The 16,519-nt window shown below is 38.1% G+C and overlaps 1 protein-coding gene across 8 annotated transcripts in view; it reads right to left on the bottom strand.

The window, feature by feature from the left end:
- FBXL17 (F-box and leucine rich repeat protein 17) overlaps nt 1-16,519 on the bottom strand; it is a 287,592-nt gene that overhangs the window by 183,677 nt on the left and 87,396 nt on the right. For 7 of the 8 annotated variants that reach the window (XM_087742036.1, XM_087742037.1, XM_087742038.1 and 4 more), the window contains one exon: nt 9,609-9,739. In XM_087742036.1, coding sequence (XP_087598162.1) covers nt 9,609-9,739 — 131 coding nt within the window. Of the gene's footprint in view, nt 1-5,529; nt 5,555-9,608; nt 9,740-16,519 lie in introns of those variants that run through there. The other variant, XM_087742043.1, reaches the window with a different exon arrangement.

Genomic DNA, 16,519 nt, shown 5'->3' with positions numbered 1-16,519 from the left:
TGCAGTCCTTTAGGACTGCTTCAGCATGGGTCCTCTGTAGGGTCACAAGTCCTGCCAGCAAACCTGCTCCAGCGTGGGCTCCTCTCTCTCCGCAGGTCCACAGGTCCTGCCAGGAGCCTGCTCCAGCAAGGGCTTCCCATGCTGGAGCACAGCCTCCTCAGGGCATCCACTTGCTCCACTGTGGGATCCTCCATGGGCTGCAGGTGGATATCTGCTCCACCATGGACCTCCATGGGCTGCAGGGGGACAGCCTGCCTCATCATGGTCTTCACCACAGGCTGCAGGGGAATCTCTGCTCAGGCGCCTGGAGGATCTCCTCCCCCTCCTTCTTCACTGACCTTGGTGTCTGCAGGGTTGTTCCTCTCACATATTCTCACTCCTCTCCCCAGCTGCAATTGTGCATTTTTTTTTCTTTCCCCTTCTTAAATATGTTATCCCAGAGGTGCTACCACCGTTGATAATGGGCTCGGCCTTGGCCAGAGGCAGGTCTGTCTTGAAGCCGACTGGCATTGGCTCTGTCGGACACAGGGGAAGCTTCTAGCAGCTTCTCACAGAAGCCACCCCTGTAGCCCCCCTGTTACCAAAACCTTGCGAGACAAACCCAATACACGCAGAAAGTTCATCTTACATTCTCGGGCATCAAAGATGTCATTCTCACACAATATTGCACAACAAGAGCAAAAACTAAATTACGTACGGTTCACTGAAATAAGGTGGGAGTGACAACTCCCAAGACTACCAGTTGAAACATTGTAGCATAAATGCTACCTCAATGTTGTGATGAAATATTACAGAGTATCTATTTCGATAATCATAGTAAGAAGAATCATTCAACTTCACATTTTAATTGGTTAGGGAAAAAAACCTGAACCCTGGTAACTTGTTCTTAGTTGTGAAATGAAAACAACTCTATGGGTGCAGATGCCCAGGTGCTGGCAGGGGGGGCTCCAGGGTGGTCTCAGTGAGGAGAGATCAGAGCTGCCCCATGCCAGACACAGCTGGCTCCAACAGACCTAGGGCACAGCTGAGCCCCTCAGCCAAGATGGTGGCACTTCTGTGAAAGCACATTTAAGAAAAGACAAAAACAAGCCAAAACCCCAGCAAACACAGAGAGGAGGAGGAAAAAGAAAAGAGCATGAGAAACAGCAATATAAACACCAAGGTCAGGGAAGGAGGAGGTCGAGGTGCTCCACTGCACTGGAGCAGATGCCTACACTAGAGCTCATGGAGGAGCCCACACCAGAGCAGAGGAAACGTGAGGAGGAAGGAGAAGCAGAGAGCAATCACTGTGTACTGACTGTAACACCCCTCTCCCCATCCCCCTCTATTGCTTAGGGCAGCAGAAGACTCAGGATTGAAGACGCGAAGTTAAGCCTGCGAAAGAGGCAGAAAGGTATTGTTTTAATGTTTGCCTGTTTCTCACTACCCAAATTTATTTTAACTAGTAATAAATTAGAATTAACTTTCCCCAAGTCAGATCTGTTTTGTGCTCAGCAGCAACTGATAAGTGATCTCCCTCTCTTTATCTCATCCCATGAGATTTTTCATTCTAATTTTTTCCTCTCCTGCCCCCCCCCTGCCCTCTGGTCCTGCTGAGAAGGGCATGAGTGGCTAGGTGGGTATTTGGCTGTTAGACAAGGCTCACCTATGACAAGAATAAAACGAGTTATTTATGGAAGAATATAAATAGTAGAGATAGCTAACAGACATAATAGTCTTATTTTTTGTTTTCTGTATGTTTAGGTCAAAGAAACTGCCATAAAATATTTTAGCAGAGTTATATCAGGCCAAGATGATGGCACCTCTGGGAAAGCATATTTAAGAAAATGAAAAAATGCTGCACAGCAGAGTCTGAGAGAGAGGAGTGAGGACAATGTGAGAGAAACAGCCCTGCAGACACCACCGTCAGTGAAGAAGGAGGGGAGGAGGTGCTCAGGCACTCGAGCAGAAATTCCCCTGTAGCCCCTGAAGGAGACCATGGTGAGGTAGGCTGTCCCCTTGCAGCCCATAGAGGACCACATTGGAGCAGACATCCACACTGCAACCTGTGGAGGGCCCTATGCTGCAGTAGATGGAGATGCTCTGAGAGAAGCTGCAGCCCATGGAGAGAAGTCCATGCAGGAGCATGTTTTCTGGTGGAAACTGTGGCCTGTGGGGGACCCATGCTTGGAGCAGTCTGTTCCTTATGGATTGTACCCCATGGAAGGGACCCACATTGGAGCTCTTCTTGAAGAACTGCAGCCCATGGGAAGGACTCACACTGGAGCAGTTCATGAAGGACAGTAGCCTGTAGAGAGCTGTAGTGAGTTAGCCTTGGCTGGCTGCCAGGTGCCCATCAAGCCACTCTCTCACTCCCCCTCTTCAGAAGGATAGGGGGATAAAAATAAGATGAAAAAGGCTCATGGGTCAAGATAAGGACAGGGAGATCACTCACAAATTACCATCACAGGCAGAACAGACTTGATTTGGAGAAACTGATTTAATTTACTGCCAGTTAAACAGAGTAGGATAATGAGAAATAAGAACAAAACCACCTCAAACATACCCCACACCCTGCCCCCGCGCTTTTACCTGAGCTCAACTTCACTCCCAACTCCTTTACCTCCTCCCACCAAACAGCACAGGGCAATGGGGAATAGAGATTGCAGTAAGTTCATAACACTTCCTCTGTCGCTCCTTCCTCCTCACACTCTTCCCTTGCTTTAGCATGGGGTCTCTCCCACAGATGGTTTTCACGACCTTCTCCAATGTGGGTCCTTCCCACAAGCAGCCGTTCTTCAAGAACTTCTCCAGCATGTGTCCTTTCCACAGGGTACAGTCCTTTAGGACAGCGTGGGTCCCCTACAGGGTCACAATCCCACCAGAAAAGATGCTCCTGTGTGGGCTCCTCTCCATGGGCTGCAGTTCCTGCCAGGAGCCTGCTCCAGAGCAGGCTCTCCACAGGGTCACAGCTTCCTTCAGGGCACATCTACCTGCTCCGGCATGGGGTCCTCCATGCGCTACAGGGTGGATACATGCTCCATCGTAGACCTCCATGGACTGCAGGGGGACAACCTGCATCACCGTGGTCTTCACCACAGGATGCAGAGGAATCTCTGCTCTGGTGCCTGGAGCACCTCCTCCTTTTTCATTGACCTTGGTGTCTGTTTCTCTCACATATTCTGACTCCTCTCTCCTGGCTTCTGTTGTGCAATGTTTTTCACCCTTCTTAAATATGTTATCACATCACTGACTGCCTCAGCTTTGGCCAGTGGCGGGTCATTTTGGAGCTGGCTGGAAGTGGCTCTGTCTGACATAGGAGCAGCTTCTGGCATATTCTCCCTTAAGCCACTGCTGCAGCCCCCCCCCCCCCCCAAAAACCTTGCCCACATAAACCCAGTACAAGAGCCCATGCTGGAGCAGGGGAAAAGTGTGAGGATGCAGTGGCAGAGATGAAGTCTTATGAACTAACTGCAATCCCTGTTCTCCACCACCCTGTGCTGCTTCAGGGGGAAGAAGTAGACAAGTTGGGAATGAAGAACTGAAGTTGAACCTGGGAAGAAGGGGAAGGTGAGGGAAAGTGGTTTATTTTTGCCTTTTTTTCCCTCACTATCCTACTCTATTTTAAATTTCTAATAAATTAATATGTCCCAAGTCAGGTCTGTTTTGCCCATGACAATAACTGGTGAGTGATCTCCCTGTCTTTATCTCGATCCATGAGATTTACCATCTTATTTTCTCCTCTTGTCCTGTTGTGGGGGCACGGGGGAAGGAGTGACAGAGCAGCTGGGTGGGCATCAGGCAGCCAGCCAACATTAACCCACCACTCTGGACTAATCACAAAGGCTTATTTTTTTATGTAATTTTTCATAATCACTTAAAAAATACAAAAAAGACGACCCAGAATTTGAAGTGCATAACTCACCAAAGCATGCCAATTATCTTCCTTTGTCCAACTTCTATGCTTTATTTTGAAATTTAAAAAATCTGACAGTCAGCCTCACATCATTTTACAAAACACATCTGCAGGGTGAAGCAAATTTTCTTACAAATTTAATTAAAAAGTATGACATTCAAAGGAATAAGTAATTTTAAAAGTAAAATTAATTTGTGCTACATTATATAACTTCTTATGGAGTTCAAGTTTTTAATGTAGCTGACTAAACACCTGATAAATATGCAGAGAACTCAAAGGAGATCATCTTCCAGATAACACTAAAAAGATGAAATTAATTAGAATTAAGAAATGCTAGTATTCACCTAGAATGATTCATGACAAATATCATATAAAAGTACAGTTACTTTTCTGGAAGGCTCTACTATATCCCCAAGTCCAGATTATACAAAATGACAGGAATAAGTATTAGTGCTCCTGGAGCACATTGCCACTTCAGTTAGATCAAAGGTGATGAATACTAAGATGCTGTATTAGCATTTGTAGTCACCACAGATAAAATGAACATTTTTGCTTGTGCAAAAATATAGGCAAGCTGAAAGCTTTATATCTTTTTATTTTAGAAGTAATTTTATTAAAATAATTTCCACATTAAATATGCAGAGACTTATAATTTCAGGAAGAGAAGATTCATTTTATTATTTTTCTTGAAAATAACTCTAGCATTCACTAATCCTGCATTTTATTAAAAATATACTGTAAGAACTGAGCTACTATTTTGATGCTTATGTCTGCTAATGAAATGTTGGGGCATTCACATACACCAGCAGCTCTGGGACTAAACATAGCAAGCTAATCACCTGCTGAGACCATCTTCAGCATTGTATCCTCTACCCACAACACATTCAGATCACAGCAGATGCTCCCAAGGCTTATTACATGGGTTCACAGGAACTCATGGTAGGCAGGCAACAGAAATTTTTTAAACACTTCTCTAGCATATGGAAGACCATGTTAACAATTTTCTCTGCTAAGTGACATTGCAGAACCCCCCATATGCTCTATGCCAACAAGTCCTGAGAAAATGATGCTGCATTACTGACCCAGCAGAATAAAGCAGATGGAGCCTCTTCAAAGGAGAAAATGCTCCTTTCTCCTAACTGTGCTGCAGCACAAACATTTTGGTTTTCAGGCTTATGGTCTGGCTTTCAACCATTTATCATGTTTCCTCTGAATTTCTTCAATGTCTCGACTTCCTGACTATCAGAAGTCCGTGCTTCCAAGTTCCTCCATCTTTGACTCCAACCAGAATCCTCACCAACAAGTCTTAATCATTACAGTATGGGGAGACTGTCCCATTACACCATTTACTCTGGTTTATCCACAGTGATATTTCATGGAAGCACTACAGAAGGACAGCAACTTTCTCAGAACTGGTATAATTAGAACAAATCCAGGTTTCCCATCTGTGCTGAAAGCTCAGGGAGGTGCACGTAATGCTTATCTTCCCCCACATCACTAATCAGAAGTCTGATGGCGGTAAGCAATACCACTACAAGGTCATCGACCAACATTACTCGCTTTTTTACTGTGCCATGCAGATACTGCATATCTGCCTCCAAGTCACAACCATAGCTTACTCTTGGCAACCTCCAGATGATCTGCAAACCTCAGCACCTGCTAAAAAAGTCACACTGCAATCAGTGTGTGATAAATTATGTGAAAAAATACAGCTTTATTGAGGCATTATTACAAGAACGCTTGGCACCACCTACAGAAGGAGGACCAAAGTTCTTGAATGGTTGGGAAATTATTGTCCTCTGATTGCAAAACCAAACATTAATTTCGTTACACAGGTGGAATCTTATCCTGGATGACTGGCAGTGCTATGGCACCAAAAAAATCTGACTGTAGCTCTAGATAAAGTTCATTACCTTACCTACACAAGCCCCTGCACCATTATGTTTATTAGAAGAACCATAGATACAACATGGGCTGGCAAACATCCTGTATACAAATACTACTAAGGGAGTGCTTTAGTAAGAAGGATGACTTAAGCAAGCAGAAATACTCTAAAGACTTCACAGTCACTGCACAGTTTTTAAGTGTCTATCTCTACATGAATTATGTAATACAGAAGTTGAAGTGAATTGCTACTCAAAGTTCACAGTGATAAGATTCACAAAAAAATGTTAGATTAACTGCTGCTTGCTCCTTGGTTATTTATGGATATAATAATAATAATCCATACCACATGTTCCTCAAACTATTAGAAAAAGCACTCTCCCTTGAAAACTTTCCCAGTATGTCATACTACATTTTCCTGAATCCTCCATGAGATTTATTTCTAGATGTCACTATTTTGATTGTATCAATTGAAATTCAGAAGAACACATGCAGTGACCATTAAGACAACTTCAGGGTGATAAGGTTATTTAAATCAAGCCTCAGAGTGTATTATTTACACCACCATGTACAGAAAACTCACTTTTACTTCATTCCAACTGCAAAGATCTGAGCTAATCTACTCATGATGCATACTAGAAGAATTTGCAAATTTGGTTTTGTTCATATTTGAAAGAAGTAGTAAGACTGTTTCTATAACATATTTAACCAACATGATAAATAGTATATGAAACTTTTGAGGGAGCTGTAATACTTCCAGAAGACATCATTATGTTAGATTATTTTAATAGGTCTTTTTTTGATCTTGCTTAACTCTCAAATTTAAAGACTTTTTTTTACAAGTCATTATAAGAGACCTATTTTCTCTCATTTTAAAACTAATGGCAAGAGTATCTCAACTGAACATATTTTTTGCCTTAGGTAAAAATAAATTATTTTTTACTGCCCTACATAAGCCTTTTAGATGCATACTTTCAAAAACAAAAATAGCTTTAATCAAAACAGAGAAATAATAGTTCTTGTTAACTTATTGCATGTGCAAAAGAATCACAGCACCAAAAATCTTAGCAACTGCCTGCCATGCAGAGATCTTACACTCTAAGTTTCAGTTCCTTTCAGCTACTTTGCAAGAAATGTAACGGTCACAGCATTAGATCTAACACTGTGTCACAAGTAAAAGAGTGCTATAAATATTCTGGGGCCACAGCCTTGCTTATTGAAAGAATTTTTATGGATTTCTGGAAACAATAAAGAAATCTAAAATAAAGTTTTAAAACCAGTGATTTACTTCTGCTGTAAAACCTACCAATAATGAACTAACTTTAAGAGATAATTCACAGACAGATCTTTCATCTATACCAGTGTTTTTGAGAACTTTCTAGTTTTCTTTCACCCTTGATTTTGCACAAAGGAATGGAGGAAAACAGTTTTTCAAGGCTTTAAAGAAAAGAAAGAAAAAAAAAAAACAACCCTCAGTCATTCTAGAGAGAACAAAAAAGTGTCTTGCTAAGTTTGAAAAAAAATCTGGAATACAAGCCCTATGTAGTTGGATCTCACAAGGAAGTAGGCTTGATAATGGGGAGTGGGGGGCTGAGGTGGTGGAACTGATCTCTCTGTTTTAAAACCAGGAGTCAGGTAAAACATTAGACTGCTACTATCTCATATGTGTTGGAGACAATGATAAACAAAAGGTTTACTCAAAGGTATTAAGACGCAGAATATCCTCTGACATCCTCTCTGACTAGGCGCCATCAAATAAAAAAAGAAAAGCTCATCTTGCATTAAATCATTAATAAACTAATTTAACTAGTTTAAACTAAGTTGAGTTTTTACCCAAGGTAAGTACCTGAACAGTCCTGTGAAATTCTGAAGGATCACTCATACCCTCAAAGTGAATATGCTAATAATACTCTGCTAAACCAGTCTCTACATTGATTAAAGCCCAGAGGTTATATCACGTTCCTTTTATAGAATTTTCAGCAATTCTTAATTCAGCATTTAGGAGGAGTAGGGGAAATTACTTTATTCACTTAAGACTAGTATTTGGAGCTTCATATCACTTATAAAATAGGAAAAATACTTGAATTGCCAAATGACTGCCTATGAATAAGATTTAACAAAGGCATTAATTATTTTCTAAAGTCTCTCTTTGTTTGCTTTTAGCTAGAGGCCAATTTAAATAGCTAAACTTAAATTTGTAGTCAAGTTTTAGTTATCAGTCACATGTTGAAAAAGTACTGATGGGTATGATCAGAAATAAACACAAAACGGAAAGAACTACACAGACAAAAGTCAATGATCTAAAAGTTTACATACAACAGCAGGTTATCTGTCATTGCTGGAAAGGGTTTCCTTTTCTTGTTAAGCTTCATAATTCTAACTATATTTAATATGAAGTTTTAGAGTCATACGCATATAATTATAAGATGTATTTCTTATTCTAGTAATTCTAGCAAAGTAATTTCAAGAACAGTTTGACATCAGTTTGGATGATACTTAGCAGATTGTCCTACTCAAAGCGTTCATGCAGAAAGTTATACCATTTCTAAGTACTTCAATTAAAACCTGAAAAGTGCCTGTCTTTTAAATTCACATTTTTCTTAGTATTTTTTCTAAAATTTTCTAAGTATTTTATTGTAAAATTTTCCATTATAGTAGCCTTATTCTGCATATGAAAATAAGGCCCTACAGACAGAAAGATCTGAGGCAACTGAATGCTTTCAAAACCATTGAAGTTACCTTAAGTGTTTGACCTAAACCTGCAAAACCAAAAAACAGTCTTAAAGGCTAAAAGGAGTTATAGGGAAAGTTCAATGGTACTTCCTAGTCAACACATTTCAATTTTAGTATTTTTAGAACATGATAATTTCATCAAAGTCTAAGCTCATTTACACTTTAGTACATTCTTAAAGACTTCAGAAAACCTTGAAAGAGCGTATGTTAGGAAAAAAAAGGTCTATAACAATGGGGAAGAAGTACAATTGCTAAAATACATCATTCTGGTTTATATGAAAATGTTTTAGAACTCGTCTCTGTTAAAAGTGTCTCTTTCCTTTTGTTTAAAGCAGCAGTTATAATAAACCAATCTGTTAAAAGGAATTTAAAATGTTCTTTCCTGTGAACCTGGAGGTAGTGGCTTTGCTCAATTTTCCCATTTTAAAAGGAAACTTCCACTTTTTAAATTCTCAGTATTTTTCATTTTTCATCTGATCTGCAATATAACTAAACATCATCTGTGTGTATTTACTTAATGTTAAAATAAATTACTTGATCAAAAGGACAGAATACAGCAGGATAGCAGGTATTCTCGTCAAAAGGAAAAGCCTAAGGTAATACACCAGTTATTCTCTCAGTCTCATTCTGGAGAGTCTCTTTGCCAAAAAATGAAGGACTTGTTGCTTTCTAAAAAAACATGAATTCCACTACTTAACCCATGAGCACTTTATTTTTCCTTATGTAATCAAAAGTATGCTCCATTGTTTGTATGCATATAAATCTGTTTAAATCCTGGCTACCTACTGAAGGAGTCATAATTGCAATTGTACATTTCAATCACACACAGTAAATAGCACATTCTCATGAAATCTACAGGGAACAGATTAGTGCTGCCATCCAGTTATAGCTAAACTTTTCTCCACTACAGAAATATACAAATACTCTGTAAAACATGTCTAGATGATTTACCCAAAACAAGCAAGAATAAACACTCAGAAAACACTGCTTGCTTTTACTGATCTCCTCCAACCCCCGAGCCATGAGGAATTATTCTCAACTAATACAACTAGTTAAATTTGCTTTATACTGGTTTTAGATGCTATAATGAAGTTACCTGTCATTAATGATCCAGTTCAGACACAGATTGAGGGAATTAAGGTTTTTGCATCTCTTTACTATTTCCATCACGGTTTCATTGTCCAGTTCTGTGATATGACGTAGATCCAAGCTGGAAAGATTTCTTAGCTATTGAGACAAATATGATAGAAAGAAATAATGTGAAATCTGTACACATACATAACTTATAAAAACTGTTAAACTTTTCGGAATCACGTATAATGAGATTTCTTTATTTTTCATGAAAGGGAAACATATCAGAGATACTCATAGAATCCAACTTTAGCAAGTTTGGAATACAGGCACTCAGTTACTCCATGAAATCAAGACACTCTCACTGATGATCCAATACATTTACAACAGGGGCCTAGGCCTTCCTCCTTTTAACTATATGGAGTGTAAGATACCAAGGTGGCATACCAGCTCATTTAATTATAAGAAAAATAGGGCATGGAAGAAAGGGGAGACAGCACATTTGTGCTTAGATTCAAATGCATGTGATTAAAGACTCCAGAGTCTAAGGCTTTCAAACTAAGTAAATACTACAAACTCCCTGGAAAATACAGTATTTATACTGTAGTCTCACCTGCACAGCCATCAATAACAACTTTGATATTCTGAACAACAAAAATTGGAGTCACAGACCGATGTGATTAAGATTTATGCACTGATTAATCTGATTTATTACTATTGTTAATCATTATAATGTCCTTCAAAAGCAAATAAAACCCTCTTACTACTTTCATGAGCTATGGATTCAAAGAAGAAAATTTTTAAAGATTTCTGCAGTACCCCTAAACAACAGATCAGTTTAGTCATAATAACCTCCAAGTGCTGTTTGCTTTTTAAGCTGTCTGAAATAATCTCTGTTATACTCTGGAAAAATAATTGCATTAGGTAATACTGACACTTTAATTAAATTTACCTTCCCTGTAAGAGAGAAAAAATAATCCTATTCAGTGATTTAAGTCACTAAGGATTTGATTAAGCAAAGGCATACAACTGAGATCATGTAATCGGTTCACTTCAGTAGTTAATTATTAAGTCAATGTATTTAAGGTAAAAAAAAAGAAAAAAAGAAAAAAGATAAAAGATAAAAGGAAAAGGAAAAAAAGATGACTTCAAATGTAGGTAGTCTTCTACAGAAACTGATGTTCTGGTGTTTTGTTCCAGAAGTTTTTAACATTCTCCAAACTAAAACTGAAGATAAACCATATACTGCTTCCAAAAATTTTCCAGAACAAGCATAAAATTAAGTAGCCTGACCTCTGAGAAACAACTGCAGGGTATGTCTATAGGAAGCAGACCAATAATATTTCTATTATTAGGATACTACCACAAGTGTACTGTGGAGGTGCTTGTTATAAACCCATTGAAATTCTGATAATCTTATTTGTCTGTTAGGGAGAAAAGCACATAAGGATTGATACTGTGTCAGTAAAATGCACAGATTTTACAAGCTCTGTCCCTCTGCATTTCATACATAGTGCTCTAGCAGGAAGTTTCATAGATTTTTAAACTACAGATTTAAACTTGATGGCTTCGTGGTTGCTGTGGCCAAGGCAGCCACCAATCGCCACGTCACCCACAAGACCCTCTCTGCTAGTAAGCAGCAAGTCGAGGAAGGCACCTTTCCTGGTTGGTTCCCTTAGTACTTGTATCAAGAAGGTATCATCCAGATGCTTTAAGAATCTTCTGGACCTGCTTGTACCAGCTGTGTGGTATTCCCAGTTGACATCTGGCAAGTTGAAGTCCCCTGTAAGGACAAGGGCAGATGACTTGGAAGCATCCCTTAGTTCCTTAAAGAATAACTCATCCGTGTTGTCATCCTGGCTGGGTGGCCTATAGCAGGCTCCCACAACGACTTCCGCTTTATTTGTCTGTCCCTTAATCCTTACCCAGAGGCTCTCAACTGTGCCATCACCAACTGCTACCTCTATGCATTCCAGTCCCTCCACTACATACAATGCCACCCCCCCTGCCTCGCCTGCCCTGCCTATCCCTCCTGAAGAGCCTGTAACCATCCATCGTGGCACACTTGAAAGACTTACCTTCCATGCACCCAAAAAAAGCTCACAACCAACCCCTCATTTTTTCTGCGTGAATTACAAGGAGAAGGGGAAGCTTAGAGCAACTTGAATTTTCCTCATGTTCATACAGCTATTCATATTGGATACTTCAGCCTTTACACTATGTTGGCAGTAACGTGGCCAATGCCTATGACACAGGAAATAAACCTACTGGACAATTCAACAATGCATATGTTCTACAACAGTAAAGAAATATTTACCAGCAGACCTCAAAGACAAGTAGAAAACCTTCTCATTTAAAAAAAAAAAAACAAACAGAATTCTTAACTAAAATATGCTTTCTTCCACGACAACACTCTTCTTATGAGCAGGTGACAATATAGGTGATTATTTAGTCATCATTATTACTTACAGAGTAAAAACCATGAATTTACACTAAAGATAAACCAATGTATGGAGGTCAGTGCTTCCTTAAAAAGTGCCTAACTAACATGGCTTCAAATTCGCTAAGAGGTAACAGTAGAGTATCTACGTCATTGAAGCAATGATGTATGCAGCAGAAAGAATTTGTGATTTCCCAGGAAAAAAAGACTTTTGCATTGCATGGGTAGACTCAAAACCTAAACTGAATTTCTAGTATTGCCATCGAGCAAATGCATAGGGTTTCCAAGGTAGATTTTATTCTTTACTGTCACAGGAGAACGATCATTCCCTCATTGTTTCTTTCCTTCATATTAATAATGGTCTACCATTACAGTCAATATACAGTAACTCAACCATCACTTGCCTTTTTTACTGTCACATTCATTCATTTTAAACAGCCTACCTGACACCTGACCTACTTGGTAGGTTAACTCTTCTTTTTATCAGGCACAACGTACTCGATCCAGAAAACCTGACTATCTTAGAAGTTTGAAGAGACTGCTTCAGGTTGATACAAACTCCTGAAGTATAATTTGATCTATACAACCTCACTATTGCCATTTCAGATGAGTGAATAACTTTCAAGAGCTGCAGAGCCAGATACACATTCCCTTAAGGACTGGACCTTCTGACATGATTTTGTATCAATCTGAACATGACAAGTGAAAAGAAAATCCCTTTGCCTATTTAAATCAGAGGTATCAACATCTTATTACTGGTCAGAGAATTGCTACAAATGCATATGTAACCATTTTTCATTAAAAAAATGAAAAAGATACTTTAATGACAAATGTCCTATTTTATATTTTACCTGAAAAGTAATTGTAAGGGGCTAATGCTACAATGCTGCATTCTTTATTTATCACTAGTATCATAAAAAAATGGCAAGAAAAATTACCTCAGTTTTATATTCTACCTCTAACCCTCACATCTAAAAGTAGTGATATAAAAAAAAAAAATTAAACTTCTCTGAAACAGATAATTGGACAGTTGGGATGTTCGAATCTTCACTGCATACATAAGTCTTGAGATTAAAATAGCATACCTTTAATCAGCATTTTTCCACAGAAAAAGGATATTCTGTGACTTAAATACTCAATCTTAGGGCACCAGGATGAATAAAGTTTTTCCTTTTTCTTTTTTGCAATCAAAACCAATTTTCTTCATGCAGCAATAAACATTTTAATGAACAATTTCAGGGCCATTCTTCTACAGATATTCACACTTTTCTTCAACTCTTAATTTTATAGCTCTACAAAGAATGCTCAGCATGAGCAGAATTTAAACTTTGAACTCAACTCCAGCAGACAAAATGTTTTAACTGAAAAAGGAATATTTAATGTGACAATAAAACAGACAACGCAAATAGTAGACAGAGGGCTTAAAAATATGAAATAGAAAATAAAGTAAAAGAATTAAGAGAAAGCAAGAACAGTTAAACTAATTTTGTGTGCTACACATATACACAACCTTGCTGAAATTACTGAAGTTGACTCAGTGTTAAAATTGTATGAAATAGTATAATAATAGCATTTAAATTTCAGAAAGAGTCTAGTTAGATGACTGAGATTAGAAGGGAACAGGATGTTGGTCCCTTCCTTTCAGTCCCACTAACAGACAAAGAATTGACAGCCCAATACGTGAAGGTTTTGTGAGGAGATTGCCTGTTAAAATGTACTGAAAGGGAATTGTTCCACTGTGAATGACAGATGCAAAAGAACCACTTAGATCACAAAATGGTTTTGGACGAAGGAGGTTTGAAAAACAGAGCTTCAGTTCTTTTAAAAAAATATTAAAATTAAAAAAATCAGATACTATTATTTTTAAGAAATTACCTATTACTCTTAGATGTCAAATATTTTAAATTATGATAAAATCATTGTTGTTCAATACTTTTGTTGGTTGGTTTAAATGAAATTTTATGGAGATTGATATATTTAAAGAATCAGAGATCATCATACTATTTGTGTGCCTGAATGTTATGGAGTTCGTAAGACTCCTATCTTGATTACTGGAATTTGTAATATTAAAATATATGCAATGCTAATCAAGAACGTAGAGCATTTGAAAACTATAATAACAAAAAAAAAACCAAAAAACCAAAAACAGAAAGAGACAATATGCCTGATTTGAGACTGTTCAAGCTTAGGATAAATTTCATATACTATAGATAATAAAAAATTACTATTACCATTGGGGTCACAGGTAATTTTTCAGTGTGGGTGTATCAATTCCTGTAAATATTTAGCTGTTATTGTAGGGGATTATGAATATAATAAGTATTCAATTATTTTTCTTTTTTTTTGTTCCCCGCACGCTTCCACAGTTCCTGTACAGATAGGCTTCCTCAAAAATCATAGAATAGAATAGAATCGTAGAATTATTTACGTTGGAAAAGATCTTTAAGATCGAGTCCAGCCATAAACCTAACGTTGCCAAGTCCACCACTAAACAATTCACAGAAGATCAATCCTCTTCATAACTAAAACCAAATTATTTCTGAAGGAAAGCACTTATAAGGACTTAATGAGCTTTAAATTCACATCTTTTGCTAATTAAGCTTTATTTTCTTGACACTCTCTCTGTATACATGCCTCCAGGGAATAAGTTGCTCTCTTAGAATAATCTAAGCCCCGCAAAGCAAATGTATGATCACAAGAAATAAAAAATAGTAACCTGAAAAAATTGTAAATCACATTCTTTTTTAAAAAATAGTTTATAGATTCTATTGACATAATAATAAAAAGTCACATACATTAATTTTTACTTAAGAGCTGAAGTAACTGAACTATATTATTGATACATACTGTATTCCTGAAACAGTAATCGTACATTGTTTAAAGAATTGGAAAATGATTGAATAGTTACAGAGGAGACTATTTTCCCATAGACTGATTTAATGTTCTGCACATTCACAACTTCTAATTTAATTTTTTGAAGTTAAATATTGCAGAACATTGAGCTCCCATTGCTTAAATAAGAAATACACATTCAAAACCTGTTTTATAAGCAAAGAGATTTAATTTTCATCACTTACAAAAAACAAACCAGAAAAAGGTTGTTTTGAAGAGTGTAGGTATTTTTAAAAAATCATGCCTGAGGAAAGGGAGTTGAAAATGCATGTTAATTAAGGAAACAAGGTCATTCAATAGATTCCCTTGTTTTGTAATGTACCACAGCAGAACACAACAGGGAAGTGAATGACATCTGTATTTAAGCTGCTACTCCTTCCAAGATGACTGACAATAATAATTTGGGTTTTGATATATTGCATGCATACTTTTACAAGTTATGCTACAAAACCAAATACTTTTCCCTCCTTTCTAACATTAAGACTCATTGTAGAGGAGCTCCTTGCACACACATATAAACTGCACATATAGTACTGCACTGATTTTGGCTGGGATAGAGTTAATTTTCTTCATAGTGGCTGGTATAGTGTTGTGTTTTGGATTCAGGATGAGAAAAATGGTGATAACGCAGGGATGTTTTATTTATTGCTGAGCAGTGCTTACACAGAGTCAAGGACTTTTCAGCTTCTCATACAATCCCACCAGTGAGGAGGCTGGAGGTGCACAAGAAGCTGGGAAGGGACACAGCCAGGACAGCTGACCCCAACTGACCAAAGGGCTATTCCATACCATATGACGTCATGCTCATCGTATAAAGCTGGGGGAAGAAGGAGGAAGGGGGGACATTCAGAGTTATGGCATTTATCTTCCCAAGTAACCATTACATGTGATGGTGCCCTGCTTTCCTGGAGATGCCTGAACAGCTGTCTGCTGATGGGAAGTAGGGAATTAATTCCTTGTTTTGCTTTGTTTGTGTGTGAGGCTTTTGCTTTACCTATTAAACTGTCTTCATCTCAACCCACGAGTTTTCTCAATTTTACCCCTTCGATTCTCTCCCCCATCCCACCAGGGGAGAGTGAGTGAGCAGCTGTGTGGTGCTTAGTTGCCAGCTGTGGTTAAACCATGACAAGTACCCACGTTACAAGGCTTATTTCCAGTTTTTAAATTCTAAAAGTTGCTGATGAATTACATTATTGCTGAGTCATAGTTTACTCTGTCTTTGTTTTATTTACTCTCAAGTACCCCTAATGAACCACTTTTTTTTTGTTTTCCTAAAAAGTTTCACACATCCACAGAGCACTGAAACCCTGTCAACCATGCAATCAGTTTTCTCTGCAATGCCTTTTTTTACTTCATTGCAACTTGAAAGAAACTGCAGTTCGGTACAGCTATCAAATTCTTAAAAATGATGAAAAGACTCTCTTAGGAGGGACACAGTTAACTTCATTCAACAAAATGGTCAGCTTTAGTTTGACAAGATGTAAAAAAGTTCTCTTACACAGTCTATAGCACCACAACATTTAAAGTATCAAGCCAATCCTCACGAAGAATCTCCCAGAATCACCATGTTTAGAAATCCTTACATTTTCCTGCGATTGGAAGAC

The sequence above is a fragment of the Nipponia nippon genome, unplaced genomic scaffold, assembly GCF_047370975.1.
Source record: "Nipponia nippon isolate SJK-2023a ecotype South Korea unplaced genomic scaffold, ASM4737097v1 scaffold_8, whole genome shotgun sequence".
Lineage (NCBI taxonomy): Eukaryota > Metazoa > Chordata > Aves > Pelecaniformes > Threskiornithidae > Nipponia > Nipponia nippon.
This window is presented reverse-complemented; position numbering and strand designations above follow the sequence as displayed.